The sequence below is a fragment of the Ascaphus truei genome, chromosome 3, assembly GCF_040206685.1.
Source record: "Ascaphus truei isolate aAscTru1 chromosome 3, aAscTru1.hap1, whole genome shotgun sequence".
Taxonomy (NCBI): domain Eukaryota; kingdom Metazoa; phylum Chordata; class Amphibia; order Anura; family Ascaphidae; genus Ascaphus; species Ascaphus truei.
The window spans coordinates 115001833-115018253 of record NC_134485.1 but is presented as its reverse complement, the minus strand read 5'-3'; the positions used below and the strand labels follow the sequence as shown (position 1 = coordinate 115018253).

The 16421-nt window shown below is 40.9% G+C and overlaps 1 protein-coding gene across 1 annotated transcript in view; it reads right to left on the bottom strand.

Moving 5' to 3' along the window:
- Positions 1-864: 864 nt before the first annotated feature.
- KLHL15 (kelch like family member 15) overlaps positions 865-16421 on the bottom strand; it is a 33202-nt gene continuing 17645 nt past the window's right edge. The window contains exons 3-4 of the mRNA XM_075589368.1: positions 7981-16415; positions 865-6655 (exon numbers count right to left, since the gene is read on the bottom strand). Coding sequence (XP_075445483.1) covers positions 15306-16415 — 1110 coding nt within the window. The 3' untranslated portion in view covers positions 865-6655; positions 7981-15305. The remainder of the gene's footprint in view (positions 6656-7980; positions 16416-16421) is intronic.

Sequence of the window (16421 nt, the reverse complement as noted above, 5' to 3'; positions counted from 1 at the left end):
TACACATGTGATAATGCATTTGTTTCTTGATTGAAGAATAGTGATAGGCTGGGTAAAGGTATATGAGTGAGCAGCGAGGTATATATGGGTGAGCGTATGTGTCTGTGACCAAATTAAATGTTCTGGTGAGTGTGGGTAATGGAGATATATGAGCCCCACCCCCTCACTGCCAATGTGGACTGGGTCTGACAAACGACTAATGACACCGATAAGATACCTCAAAGTACAAATAAAGTACCAACTCATGTGACCATGCCCATAATGCCTTCCAAGATGCGTGCTTCTGCGGGTAGATTGAAGATAAGGTAGCCACGAATGCAGGTGATGAAATGCGTAAGAGACGGAGGCTTTTTCTGCACCCATTCCTGTCTGCACCATGATGTTACAATAAAGGATTTTTTATCATACGGCTGCTGTCCCGTGGAATCCTGTTCCTTTGCTGTGCGCTGCATCACCTGCATTCGTGGCTACCTCATTGATGCATGTTGGTGGCCCTTCAGGATTGGAGTTGGCCACTCGTCTTCCTATGTCTTGTTATAATTCCATCTACATTGTGCACAAAAACCCCCACGTCAGACAGACAGTAAATGTAAGGGAGGGACCTTCCTATTTAATTGAGTGACTTAGCCTGGTTTAAAAAGATATAAAACTACTTTTTACACCAGCACAGCACTATAATAACATGAATAAATGAAGAATTGCTCAATAGCTACACTACCGCGTTTGTTGATTCCATTGTTATTTGGGTGAATAAAAGGCAAGAGACCATCTTTATTGGTCTAAACTTATCACATGTATGCTGCAGTGCCCTGGTATAAAATCAATTAAAATGAGATTAAAAAGAAATACAAATGTTAATGTGCGTTAAAATTAAAAATATTTTATTTACAACTTTTCTTTATACACATCTGTACATTTTGTTTAGATTAAAAACAGCACTTAGATATGTCTAAACATCTGCATCCAGAGCTTGGACAAAACAGAGACCAGCTTTAAAAGGATAAAATGCTTATAAAAGGCAAACCACGTTATTGTAAAGACTGTTCAAAAGCCCTGGGATTGAGAGTTTTTTCAGTCAAACATCTCAGAAGATGGCTTGGCTTTAGAAAGCAAACTTGTAAGGCCAAAAGTAATTCAACCTGTATAAATATGACATTGCAGACCCATGTTGTGAACTCGGTATACATTACAAGCAATGATCTCTTCCAGCTGTAGTGCACACTTCAGCAATATGCACCACTCAGTGCAGATACCCGTAAGACAGTGGTAGGCAACATGATACCACAAGCATGAGTGGCCCTTGAGCCTTCAAAAGGGCCACACATTAACCACATATACATTATGGTGTACAGGCAGAAGGGATGTTACAGGCGTGGGTAGGAGCTTCTCGCCCCCTCCAGTAAGCTTCTTAATGCCGGCACACTGATGAATACTGTCCCACTCCTCTCTTTACACTGAGAACTAGTGATTAGCACGGTCATTAGGAAGCTGGGATAGGAGAAGCTAAGATCCCCACCAGCTCCACTCCCCTCTGATCTGGGAAGAGAGCGGGCTGCTGGTGTGGCCAGTTGTTGGGGGCTGCAGGTAACACCCTCAAGGGCCGCATGCAGTTCCCAGGCCACCTGTTGCCCACCAATAACTTAAGAGCTTTGATGAGGACAATCCTTGATCATTCTAATTCATGTACCACATCCTGTGTGTTTACTTAATATCCCACATTCCTGAGAACTAGTCACAAGATGCAGCAGTGATAACCTGCTACAAGTCATTACTGCTACATACTGTAGCAATTGGAAAGAGTTTCCACAGCATTAGCACATTCTTGGAGACAGGCAAAGGGAACACTTCAGGTCAACAATGATGGCTCACAATTAACTCGATTAGTGCTTAAAAAATTCAGGTCCAAAGGGGGTAAACTAAGGGAGATCTAGAAAGAAAACCAGGCCAAAATTAAATTTACTATAGATGTCTAGAGTAATTACTGATGATACAATGTCCACAGGTACTGTAAGTAATATCTGTCACACACTGTACATTCAGAATATGGTTTGCTAACCATGCTCATGATCAGTTTTGAAATTAAGCAGCTTGGATGTCCTGACTGGGACAGAAATAAATATTACAGGTTGTAAAAACCTGGCAGAGATACCTGCCCTAGATAGAACAGGAAAGGGTGATAGCGGAACATGCAAAGTTTAATGCACCCTATCGTATATAAGTGTACCATATAATCCCTCCCACTATTGTTCCCCGCTTCTCTCTGGAACCTTCCCACTTCACACGGAAGAACTAAGATGGCACAACTGGCAAAGGAACGCAATACACTGATGCCAAGAGGCGCATGTACTCTTGCGACGCACAAACTGATCATATCTCAACAATGAAGGGAGAGGTGACCATATGAATGAGGTTACCATATGTATGTGTGCGCGCAAAAGGAAGCAATCCATTAACAAGAAAAAAACATGCAGTAAACTTTGCAAAACTCTCTTGGCAGAACATAGTAGGTTTTTAACAAAATATACTGCTAAACAGCTGCAACCCTGGTGCAAAAATAAACGACACTGTACAGATGTATCAGGGGAATTTGTCTATGATCAATCTTGTGCTGTTTAGCACCAGTATTGCAGAAACAGCTCTCACTAAATGCAATCCAAAGGCATTGCACGAACAACGAGTTTACCAACTATTAGACGTAAACATATCGTTTGTATGGCGCCTGCCATTATAGCCAGTATACTCTATGCAGTTTATCTAGCTCCATGTTATAAGGCTGAATACACGTTGCCTCATTTTGAACTTTGAAAAGCTGTGTGTAGATTCAGCAAGCCATTCCACGGCATGTTCCATTGATTATGTGAGCGAGGGGTCCTACAGCATGGACGTTTTCTTTGCGATATTAAAAACTCACAATTTCTCAAGCAACAACGGGTAATGTGACCCGAAACGTCCCTTGCTGGGACGGCACACGTCTGCAGAAACAAAAGGTCTACAATTTGCACGCTACCTTGAGAAATGGTGAGGTTTGTCTACTTGCTTTCCTCTCCTTTTTTTTCTGGTTATTCAATATTTAGAGCTCTAACGGGGTTCAGCTCTTGGGAATCTAGCCCCCGTAAACCAGTTTTCTTTTACTTTTTCTTTAACTAGTCTAAGTGGTTTTTTTTCTCTTTGTGTTTATCTGGTGAGAAAATAGATTTGGAGCAAGAGATCCGATAAGAGTTCTAGGCGCAAGACACTCTTGAATATGTGAAAGAGAATAACATTAAACTTGGTAATATTAATATGTAAATGTTTGGGCTCATATAAACCATACGGTTTAATTCACCGACGTATTATAGCCCGTCTCTAGCATTAGCAGTCATTCACCTGAACATCCATTAGATACCATCTAGTCTAGAGAGCTCTTAATGACTATTACAAGACCTTCACATGAAATGGCAGATGCAGGAAAAATAGTGGGACTAAGCCACCTCTGCTCAAGCTGTTATATCCTGAAACCCTGACCTGTTGGAGGGGCTTGAGGACTGCAGTTGAACACCCCTGCCCTAAACCACCTGGTGTGGGAACACACCTAATGACTGAAAACGCCACAAACATTCAGCAAATGCGAAATACCTTTGGTTTCATGAGATTTCACTAGAATTTTTTTGCCAAAATGCACAACATTGCTCCACACCTTTAAATAGGGATTTTGCTGGGGAGGAGGGGGAAGAAGAGACCTATTTAGTACTCACGGACTTCTATACCTTCAAAAACACTCCCCTATACAATATGTAGAGAGATGTCGGTTACCCCTGCTGAGAGACCTGGGAAATAAATAGATTTGCTTATGTACATTAAGCTCATTTCCCAGGTAGGTTCACATGCATCGCTCCACATGTTGTATAGAGGAGTGTTCTGGGAGGTGTGTAAGTAAATGCTGCCGGAATGTGCCATTTAAGGCTAAATTTGTCAATATTTTTTGCTCTGTAAAGCTTGGCTCGCAACTCGCAAAACGTGAGAAAAATCAAGTTGCGCGCAAATTATTTGCAAACAGCTGGAACCGTTTATGTCCCATTCACTTGTTGTGCTGTAAGGTGTCCTATAGCATAGCAATGCTAAGTAAATATGGACCAGTATATCTTATTTAGACTCAGGGGTCAAGGAACGTATGACAATTTGGAAACCTAACCTGCATTCCTTTCAAATTCCTATAACAAAACCAATAGAGGACTCCATTTTATGTTTAAGCAGGGTGAGAAAGCCAATAAGCAGGAATTGTATTTAATTCCCTGCTCATGGTATATACTATACCACGACAGCCCTATTTTACACCTGATCGTAACTATGCAGTGTGATTATAGCCCAGTAGCAGCCAATCACTGGTCCACATTAGCAACATGCATTTTGGCGTTACCAAAAATGCTTCAAAGTCAATTACCAACGCTACGCACATGCTAAGAAAAACGTGTTTTTGTTGTTTCGCTTTACAATGCAGTATGATAAAAAGTGACTACATGCAATCCAATAAAACATAATAGATGGAGTATGTGAAGATCCATTTTATACAATCTTTTTGTAATACTTTTATGAACAAATCCTGCACCTTACGCCTGTAGGACGGGGATGTGTGAAAACACTAGTTACATATATAGCCACTTATGTGTCATTTTATTTTTACAGCTTTTGGAACATATGCAATGAGTAAAATCACTTCAAAGAGCACAACAATTCATTACATTCTTACCGAGTATAACAGGAGCTGATAAGACTTCTTTAAAGTTGTAATCCCTTATGCTTAACACACATTGTGTTTGGCTTTTGTGGTTTGGAATAATAGTGTTGCTGCCTAATGGTCCGATGCACGTTCTAAGCATTCATTAAAAGCAGAATAACAATAGCTCGTGTGTGTCGCAAACCATTTATGTAGGGACTGCATTTATCAATTTCATAGATAATAAATTTGCTGAAATAGACAATTTGCGTATGAGAATATATCAATGATGCCGTTCCACGTAGGACCTTACTTAAATAATAGATCTACTCCACATAGGACATTACTGAAATCATAGATCTGTTCCACGTAGGACATTACTGATATCATAGATCTGTTCCACGTAGGACATTACTGAAATCATAGATCTGCTCCACGTAGGACATTACTGAAATCATAGATCTGTTCCACGTAGGACATTACTGAAATCATAGATCTGTTCCACGTAGGACATTACTGAAATCATAGATCTGTTCCACGTAGGACATTACTGAAATCATAGATCTGCTTGATCGGTTAAAACCTTTTGTTTGAATGGTTTGGATGTGCACTCAATGTTACGGTCATTGGCCAGAGCAATGCAGTCCGAGTGCTGCTTCGTTTATTCATGGACCAGTTTCTGTGTGCAAACCCCACACAGAACCACGTTGGTTATGATCTACAGACGTATTTTCTGAACCAACAAGTTGGTGAGACGTACTTCTTGTCTACGGTTTCCGAAAATGAAACGGACCGTAAATATTTTTTTTAAACATTAAAAGGCTGGACTGAGGGATTTTGTGGGAAGGCCGATATTTGCTACAATAACAGATCTGTGGGAGCAAGAATTAAACATTAAATATTTCACTACAGGGCTTAATAATTATTTAGTGAAAAATGACCAAAGCTAAAAAAACTACAGAAATGGTGAATCTTCACATACACACAATGTTGTCAAAAATCAGGCCTCGAAGAGGTGCCTCCACTCGGATAGGCTGCCTCCACTGTAATAAGCACCATTAGAAGTGCTCGGAGAAAAATTAAACAAGTAGAAACAGAAGACAAAAAGGAAAATCTAAAACTGAGCAAAACACAGAAACCACAAAATGTACAAGATGGAGACAACTGATGTGGGATTGGGAGAGATGATCACATATAAAGTAAAAAGGTTAGCAAGGGCAGAGGCATCCACTTTATTTGAACAAGAACAGGATTCCTTTGAGTCACAAAAAAGGTATATGTAGTCGCCACAGATCTTGGCTGCCTAAAATAGTTGGAAAAGTGTGTTTCTAAAAAAAATTCTGTAATTTTTTTTAAGCGTGTGGTGTGAAAGGAGACTTCTTTGTACAGTTATGCCAGTTTAAAATTTACTGCATGCGTGTATAACCTGGTATAATGGCTACTGTCCCACACCACACTTAACTAGTGACTAAGCACTGCCATCTACTGCACTTACTCCTTCACCTGCTGTCTTTAAGTCTCCTAACATACAGTACGTACATTGAGTGTAAGCTCTCCAGAGCAGGGATTTCCATTCCCATTGCCTGATTTTACGTTGGTTGTACTTGTGTTGTAATTATCTGCATTGTCGCTTTTGTAAAACACTGTGTACACTGTTGCCGCTATACAAATAAAAATATTCAGAACCTGCCTAGGATTTTCAATGACTGTAGTACTATATCAAAACAAGAAAAGTCTTCAGATCAGATTTATAGTTAATATTTGTTTTAAGTATTGTCAGTCACTGTATTATAGAGACTGTGGTTTACCATTTTCTCTCTCAGGGTCCCGTTTACTCATTTTTCCTATTGTCCCTGTAGATACTGCAAATGAATCCCAAGTAATTAATAGAGTTTCAGATCAGTAATATGTAATCATATGTTGTCCAAGTCCTAGGACCAGAATGAGTAAGGTTTGAAGGCTCTGAATGGAAAGGGAAATAAGAAAGAGATTTTAATGGAGTTTGAGTGTGAATTATTCTATTTAAGAGGCAATCCAAGTTGGCCGTTCCCCCCCCCCCCTATTTTTAATTTTTACATGTGATTGAAGCAGAGGGTCTCCGGAGCTGAACCCCATTTATTTCAGCTCCGGGGACCCCCGGCTTCCGGAGATACTCATCTCTGTAGGGGGTGCTGGTAGCCACTGTAGCTCGCTAGCTGGGGTTCATGTAATGGCCGCTGTTCAATACTCCCATGTCCTGCAGGCCAATAGGAAGCCGTGATGTCACCCGGTTCGGCTTCCTATTGGCTCATGTATATATATCCATCCCGCTTGGATTGCTCCTTTTAAATTGATTAAATAAACTAATTGACTTCACTTTTACATTACTCCAGGAACACTGGATTCTGGTATAGTAGCTTCTTGTTTATCCGTTTGACTAATGATGGCTTCATAAATCCTTTATAGGCAAAGAACAGAACAAGATGGGTGATAAATTAGTGCATACAAAAAGCGCTATTATCGCAATTGAATCAAACAAGTAGTGATATCAAGAATAAACAGTGTAAGTGACCATAATAAACAAAGTCCTGTGAAACAATGTCTAAATAGCTGCCTAAAAAGTCCAGTTTGCTGTTTTACAACCAGTTAAAGTATGAGAACAAAACAGACCTTTCTGGAGCTTTGGACTGTGAAACACCACAAATGTTCTTGTGTGGAGTACAGATATCAATAAAGATGAAATCGGATCCTCAGAAGAACATGCACAACAAGTGACTAGGCCATAAGCCTTAATGTGGAAAGTATCACTGGGGCCTTGAATCTCCATTTCTTGTGGATGCTGGGTCCCAGTCACGTAGGTATGCCTCGTAGTGCCGACTCCTCCGAATCCTCACCCGCTCGGCTGACTCCTACTGATGTCATCAAAGTTTTTTCCACTATGGTGTCCGAGCTGTGCCACACATCCTACGCGTTTCGAACTCAAAATATCGGGTCTCTTCATACCCCTGATGAAGAGACCCACTATTTTGAGTTTCAAAACGCGTAGGAAGTGTGGCACAGCATGGACACCGTAGTGGAAAAAACTTTGGTAACGTCAGTAGGAGTTCGCCAAGCGGTGAGGATTCATGGAGTCAGCACTATGAGGCATACCTACATGACTGAGACACAGCATCCACAAGAAACGGAGATCCAAGGCGCCAGTGATACTTTCCACATTAGGGCTCATGACCTAGTCACTCGTTGTGCATGTTGTTCAGAGGATCCGATTTCATCTTTATGAAAAGAACAGAACAAAGCTAATAATTTACCTGTGGATTTGAAGAGCGAGGGGCTTTTCTAGATCTTTCGAAGCAACTGACCGGGCTGTTTTCAGAACAAATTCCCCAGTTGCCACATTGGTGGATATAGAATAAGCCCCGACAGTCCTATCAACAAAAACACATGCAATAAAGATTGTAAAGACTCCACAAAGCATTTGCTAAACTGGGAAACTAACTTATACTTTTATACGGTGTCAACCATCTACATTTAACCTATTAAACATTTTTTGTCCTTAATTTCCCTTTGGTCCCCAAGAGGAACTGCCCCTTTAAAGCCTATTTATGTGTCTTCATTTGGTTAAACCTTGAAGAACGATTATCTAGCTTTGACATTTATGATACGAGTATGGATCAGTACCACAGTTTTATGTTACAATACAAATAATAACAATACTGAATATTACATGGTCAACGTGCAGATTAGTGATTGGACACAAAAGTTTACTTACAACAAAAAAAAATTACGTTAGTTTTTTTTTCTCCAAAAGTAATGCAACCAATATTTAATGCTAAATTACTTGGATTCGTGTTTTCAATGATAAAGCCTGACAACACACTGATTCATTAATGCAGGTATAGCAACTGTGTAGTTTAAGCTAAAAGTGTTTGTAAGAACCTGCATGTAAAAAGCTTCACCTGTGGAATTCCATAAGGCTTTCCTGCTGAAGAAGCCAGAAATGAATTACAGATGACGACTATATGAGGTAATTCTATAAAGTCCAAAGAGGTAGTTTAGGCTGTTTTTGGGAAGAAAATCACCATTGATTTCAATGAGGATTTTCAAACAAAAACAGCCGCTTCAGACACAGACAAAAAAATATAAAAGTAAAAAAAAAAAGGCCCCATGCATGTTTCTCGAGCCCTGAAGAGTGCGTATCAAACTCCTGTCCCCGTGTAACACGAGGTTTCATTCGAATAATATTGCAACAACTCACAAAAATACCGTGTGAGGATCACAGATGGGTTGTCAGTTTACTGAACCACTTGAGTAGTTGGAAACCAGCGGCAGAATTTAATCATTAATGTATGTTTTGGGTAATGGATATTATAATAACATGGACACATTCTGCTTATCCAGGTCCTGTGGCCCTTATTCAATATCCTGTGAAAAAAGGTCTTCTCCATTCTGGGGTGGGGGGAGAGTGCATCTTCATTCAATTGAATTAGACTAAAATCTCCAGCACAGGGAAGACTACACAACAGATTGATTAGGGGCCTACACCTCTTAACTCTACTTTAGCTGAGGGCAGGTTCTATAGACCAGTGTTTGGCAACCTGGGTTCCTAAGAACTCTTGGGACCCCTAAAGGGTTCCCTGCCATTTTCAGGTCATTTGAAAATTGTACCAAATACAGAAGAGTTTACAATGCACCCGATCTCAGACGCGCTATTAGAGAGGGTTGGGGTTCCTTACAATGCATCAGATCTCAGATGCACTATTAGAGAGGGTTGGGGTTCCTTACAATGCATCGGATCTCAGACGCGCTATTAGAGAGGGTTGGGGTTCCTTACAATGCATCTGATCTCAGACACGCTATTAGAGAGGGTTGGGGTTCCTTACAATGAATCGGATCTCAGCCGCGCTATTAGAGAGGGTTGGGGTTCCTTACAATGCATCTGATCTCAGATACGCTATTAGAGAGGGTTGGAGTTCTTTACAATGTATCTGATCTCAGACATGTTATTAGAGAGGGTTGGAGTTCCTTACAATGCATCAGATCACAGACACACTATTGGAGAGGGTTGGGGTTCCTTACAATGCATCGGATCTCAGACAAGCTATTAGAGGGGGTTGGGGTTCCTTACAATGCATCGGATCTCAGACACGCTATTAGAGGGGGTTGGGGTTCCGCAGAATTTCACAATAGAATTATAGGGATCCTCATCCCACTCAAAAAGTTAAAACTACTGCTAAAGAGAATATGCACATTGCCACTATAGTACGTAATCAGTATTAAAGTCTTATAACTGATATGTTAAACACCTGTCCTGTTTGAAGGTCTGGATTTTGCATGCATTAAAATAAATGTGGAAGAATTGTGTGCTACATCAGCGGTGCGCAAACTCTGGGGCGCGACCCCCAGGGGGGGCGCGACACTGCCGACAGGGGGCGCGGGGTTTACAGAGGCCCCGCGCGCTTCCCGAAGGCACTTAAATTAAGTGCCGGGGGAGTTGCAGGGCCTCTGTAAACCTAACTTACCGTGGCTCCGGCGGCTTCCTCCCTGCGGCGCCATGGCAACGCGGCGTCAAAATGATGCTGCGAGGTCATGTGACGTCACGTTGCTATGGCAACGTGACGTCATTACGCCGGAGCGCGGGTAAGTTGGGGTTGGGGGGGGCGCGGGAGTGAGGGGACAGCCGTCAGGGGGGCGCAGGGAAAAAAGTTTGCGCCCCCCTGTGCTACATAACCAAAGCATTGCTAGCAACAGGGGAGTTATTTTGTCAATTTAGGATGTCTGAGCACATGTGTAACTCACAAACTATAATAGACATCAGCATTAGGGCAATATTGTGACTTTACATGAGGAAAAGCCAATACAAGAGAGGATTTCATTCTATTTGCAAATAACAGGTATATGTGCTCTCTTGCAAAGTGCTCACATGAGTAAATCACACATCAGTTTAAATGGTAATCTGCCGTCTCCTCCCCAGAGCTTGGAGCCGTCTGCAACAAGTATGATAATGTTTCATGGGTTTAGATGTTTGCAGGTTCTTGCAGCACACAAGGGATTACAGAAATCGGAGTTAGTTGAGTTCAGTGAAACCTGATTAGAAACATTTACCAGACTGATAACTTTACCCAAAATAAAAACATAACTTGTGAGCACATTCACATCTCTCAGGCAGGTCTGCAACCCTGCTTTCTAACTTTATCGCTTAGCATAGGGTGCTTCCACTGCAGCCAGGGATTCTGGGAAATGACATGCAAATGAGCACACATTGCTTTGGGTATAGTGGGTAAATGAGCAATGTGTTTTGGGCTCAGTTTCTAATTTACATGAATAATTTCATAATGTTCCACGTTTGCCGTATTTACAGATAAATTAGCAGTTTTATTAAAATAATTCAATTTTAACGGATTTACACCCACCAACTTAATATTTCTTTTGAGTACGTATTTTTGTTAAAACACCAACACCGTACGCGATTGTTGTGTCCCCTGCAGCGGAGATGGATAAGTTCCTGTAAAACACAAGAGCGGACAAACAGTAGAGGTCGGCAAACCACGCAAAGTAATTCCGCGCCTGATTCAATCTTCTTGTTGTACAAATAAGCAATACTATATAATAGAAACAATGACTTCATTTAAAAGCAGTGAACAACATTATGTTAAGCACAAATATCGGCATGTAAAATTATTTTCAGATTTGCCAATTGATATATATATATATATATATTTTTTAACACAAACAACCTGAAGACATGGAACACTATTCATTCATACAGTATGTCACAAGATATGTCTGAAGAGCATAGTATTTTAACAATCAATACAACAAATATAACCACTTATTTAATAGTGGTATTTTCATTAAAGCACCAGTTTCCTGTGACCTTTAAAGCTGCAGTTCAAGCAATATCCCTAATGTTTTTTTTTTATTATAAAATCGGTTCTGTACTATGAGAAAATACTTGTAGCATTTTTCTGAAGAAAAGCAATAAACTATTTTTAAAGAAATGTTTAATGTATTCTAATGCAACAAGCATTTTTGGATCTATAGCAACTATTTACAAAGTCACATCCCCTTCCTCTTCGGAGACAGGCTCTGGCTCTTGAGCCCTGCCCTCTCTCTAGCAGTGCACCAATTGTATCTAGTGCCTGCCTGGTCACATGATCTTCCACACAGAACTTTGCATCTTGGGTAACCTTCGGCAGCCCTAACAGTGATATAAAGAACCCCCAAATCTTCAGCGATCGATTACAGGAGAACGGATTGATCGGTAACTTAGCTAATCACTTGTCAGTGTGCAGATTGTATTGATGCACATATTGAACAGGGGGGGGGGGAGTTAAACGGCAGCTTGAACTGCAGCTTTAACATACATAAATTAAGGAAGCATACATGTCTTACTTGAACGATACCATGCGCTGGTGGTTGATGAAAGGATGTAGACAGAAAATGGTCTTCACACTTACATTTTTAAAGCCAGATTTACTAAATGGTGCTGATGTATTCCCAGCAGAGACTTTGTGATATTTAACGAGGGTGTTAAATCAGCTTATTATATAAACAACTAAGGGGCCTATGCAGAGAGCAGCGCTATTTCGAAATTCGCCATTTTTTGGAGAAAATCGCGCAGAAAACAGCAGAAAATGGCGAGTTCCGAAAAACGCGCCAATTTTTCTTTTCTATTTGTAAAACTCGCCTCGCGGCTGGCGAGAACCTCAATCTCGCCAGTTTTAAAAATATCCTAATGCAGAGAGCCGCGAACGGCATCTAGCGGCTGTCTCCTTTTTGCCTCGCCAGAAAAAATTGGCAAGAAGCTGCCGCTCGCGGCCATTGCAATGGGAAAAAAAAGGCGCGAATTTGTTTTTACATGTTTCTGAAGCGCGCATCTCGCCAATTTAAACTCGCCACTTTAAACTCGCCACACGCATCCATGTTAAACATAGCAGAATTCGCACTTTTCTGCATATGGAGAATAAAACTCTCCAAAAAAGCTACTTTTTACTAAATTCGCCATTTTTAAAATTCGCTGCTCTCTGCATAGGCCCCTAAGCTTGGTGCAGATTTTGCATAAGAAGTGTTCGGCGATGTTGGTTATAATTTATTTATATGCATAATGAGGAAATTATGTAGTCATAGGGTATATACCAAGTGTATCAAGCACCAGGATTTCTCATGGATCAGTTAATTTAATACACACCCTTGTGTACCTACCAAAGGTCAAATTTAGAAATAAAGCATTAAGTCCAAGTTGCACCTTGACAAGTGCAATATACAGTACCAATATTGGTGTTGGAAAATGCAGTGTATAATATTGCTTGTTTATTAAACAGATTAGTCATTTTCCATTGTTAAAAAGAAAAAGTAATTTGGTATAAATGGAATAATATTTATTGATCTACGTTTGTAGTTTATATAGAATGAAACAATGGATTATGACATATCCAGTGTCGAGATGTGTTACATGGATAAGTTAGGTTATTGTATGTCAATGTAAGTTATTTCCAAAATTCTCCAGGCATTTAACCTTTAGGGTGCAGGGGATCAGGCGACACTCCAGGTCATGTGATTGCTCAAGGAGCGATCATTGGACACGACTGGTGCCCCATTGCCGGAAACTTCAGTTTAGATCGGGCTGCCCTCTATTGGAGCCTTCACCCCAATCACCCCCTACGAAACAAGTAAGTGTCCATAGCATACCTGGGCACGTTACAGACATGGCACAGTAAAGGTTAAAGCAGGTTTTTTTCCCCCTCCAACCATTTTAAAAAGCGGTATCCCCAAAGCACTGCGCTTTCCATCTCAGCAGTTATTAATACAACTGCGCATACAGCCTCTGATAATTAAATTCTTGCTGCGCTCTTAGTGCAATTTGCTTTATATCCACTGTAGAGCAATTACCGCGCTACAAGTTTTTCACCAAAAGTACCACCATTTTGTAAATCTGGATCTAAAAAACACCAACCAAATGCGCAATGGAAGTTTAAGGGGAATTTTTTTTTTTGTTAACACCCCAGAATACTAAACTTGGATAACAATGCAGAATATCCTACAAGCTTTTTTTATCCGAATAACCAAGCAAAAAAGTAATCTGTGATGCTTGATCATTTATTTACTTTTTTCGATGGCGCCCCTGTTCCGGAGAGAGCATTTCACATTTAGTGTCCCTATCTTTAGAAATATGTGAAAAAGAAATTGCAGCAAACCTCTAGAAATTCCCAAAGTCCTATTCATTAGGATGGAGTTGGACACTTCTGAGCAGGGAAGACTGCGTCACATAATATTGAATAAGAGTCCTTTGTGATTATTGGTTAACAGACCAACAGATTTTAACCCAAATAATATTACACAAAGAACTATTTGAGATTACAGTATTTATTTTACCTCTGAGACAACTGTAGATTCTGAATTTGGGAACCTAATCTGACTGCATATATACGTTTCAAGTAGCAGTCCTACCATTGATTAGCCCTTCTAACCAGGGACCGATTAGATCTGCAATAACAAACATTACATTATCACACCAGTGCCATTCTCATAACGTACAACGAAAACCCGCTGCTGGGAAAGGGGACACTATCACCATCATCTATAAAGGTCAATGGCTGTCTGAAATGTTGATGTGATGTCTGCCCCAAATTCCCTCAAACTATAGTAAATCACAAAGTTCTTCCCTGACATGGGTTTCTCAACTGGTGTTTTGAAGTGGGTTACAGGAAGTATGGAGCAGGCAGTAGAAATAGCACTTTAATCATTCAGTGTGTCCCTTATGGGGGGGGGGGGGGAAGAGGGGGTAGGTTCTCTTCTATGCAAATGAACCTTTAGATACAGTAACTTATTTTTGCTTTATATTAAAATATGTTTACTTTCTGTTAAAAAAAAATAAAAAAAAATGAATGAGGTAATGATAAACATGCAAAGCTGTTTCAACTTCTGCTGCCTCAGGGGGTCCTGTACATTATTCAACCAATGACAGCGATGCACTTAATAGTTTAAAACTCGCTGATTAATGATGAAGAAAAAAACAAAAACAAAAAAGTTTCAGATTGGTAAACGTAAATCGCTTTCCTTATCCTATGCTCTTAGATGTGAATAAACTTCATGACTAAAAACCTAAATATTAAACCCAATATTGGGGTGAAGGGAACAAGACTGTTTTCATTTACAATTGTGGATTGTCAACGAAGTAGATTGTCTGGTCCTACCCTAAAAAACACATCACTCATTCACTTAATTTGTGCCAGCATGCGACAACTACTTCTATTTTGCTCCCCCTTTGTTGATTTTGCTTTTTTTTGGCGCTTTAAGCCTCACCTACATAACAGGAGAAATATGGGTGACACGCAGTTCTGGAGAGTCCAGCAACAGACTGCAAAAAACTAGACTGCAAGAGGTTTTAAAAACAGGACAAACAAAATAAATAATAAAAATACAAAACCTTACTCACACCGACATACCAAAATCTGTAAGATTTGACCCATGCTCATTCATAGCTATAGGTTTCTTCTACTTAAAGTGGTTAGATGGCTCCCTGCTTCTCTGAAAGTATTTAATATTGGCCTTACACAAACAAAAAGTAGATAGCAAAAGAGGTGAATTAAGACATAAAAAAAAAAAAAATAACAGCAGTTTTTGTTGCTGCTGTTTAGGTGCAACATTTCACGTGCTCCAAAACGTATTCCGGAAAATGAAGGCTGCATACTTGTAAGCCATCCAGCTTGCAAGGCATTCTGGGATATTCATCCTCTTTCCATTTGTTCTCATCTGGATCAAACGTTAGGATGGAGTCGCTGTAATGGCCATTATAACAAAGGCCTCCGAGGACCATGATTCGTTTGTCCAATACGGCCACTCCATGGCCGCTCCTGCCAATCGGCATGGACGCCAGAATCGTCCACTGATCCATGTCTGGATCGTAAACCTCCGTAGAGGGGCAGCCCTGCGATTCGAAAGAGGCCCTTAATATGACGCAGACGCCCCCGAAGACATACAGTTTCCCATTGTACGAGATCATTTTGTGAAAGCACCTGGCATAGTTCATCTTGCACTTGTTTTCCCAGCAGTTTGTGAGCACCTGTGTCCTCCTGGTCCTCTGCTCGACTGTCCCCTCTTTGCTGGGGTCAAACACGCAGACTTGCTTGGAAGTTGAAGAGGATGTGATCCCGCCAGTGATGAACAACTTATTTCTGAGCACCGTCCCCTCATGTCCGTATTTGTTGACTGGATAAGGATCCACAAATTCCCACTTGTCTTCTATGATGTCGTAGCGCTCAGTTGAATAAAAGGTTTCGTCCCGCGTCCTTCCTGCCACGGCATAGATGTATCTCCCAATAACCCCCACAGCAAACTCTGAACGTGGCACAGACATGTCGGACATTCGCAGCCAGCTGTTTTGCCGCGGATCATATCTGAACACTTTGGAAGAGGCGTGAAATTCTCCATCAGGGCCCAGCTCCTCTCCACCGAGTAAAAAGACAAAGTTGTTGACAATGGCAAGGCAGTCAGGCCGGAGTGGCACCTGGGGGCCTTCTAGCTCCCACCAGACCCTGGGTTTGTGCAAGAGGAGGATCTTGCTGTTCACCATGCTGTGCCCTATCATCCCTCGGAATACTGCAGTCTGGGGTTTGGCCGAACGAATGCGGTTCGATTTCATCTCCATCAAAGGCTGTTCATTAACGCTGTGGAAGTAGTTCAGGGCCTGCTCGACCTCGTGTCGCAGCTGACGGGAGTATCGATAAAACTCAGAAGTTTTCACCTGCAA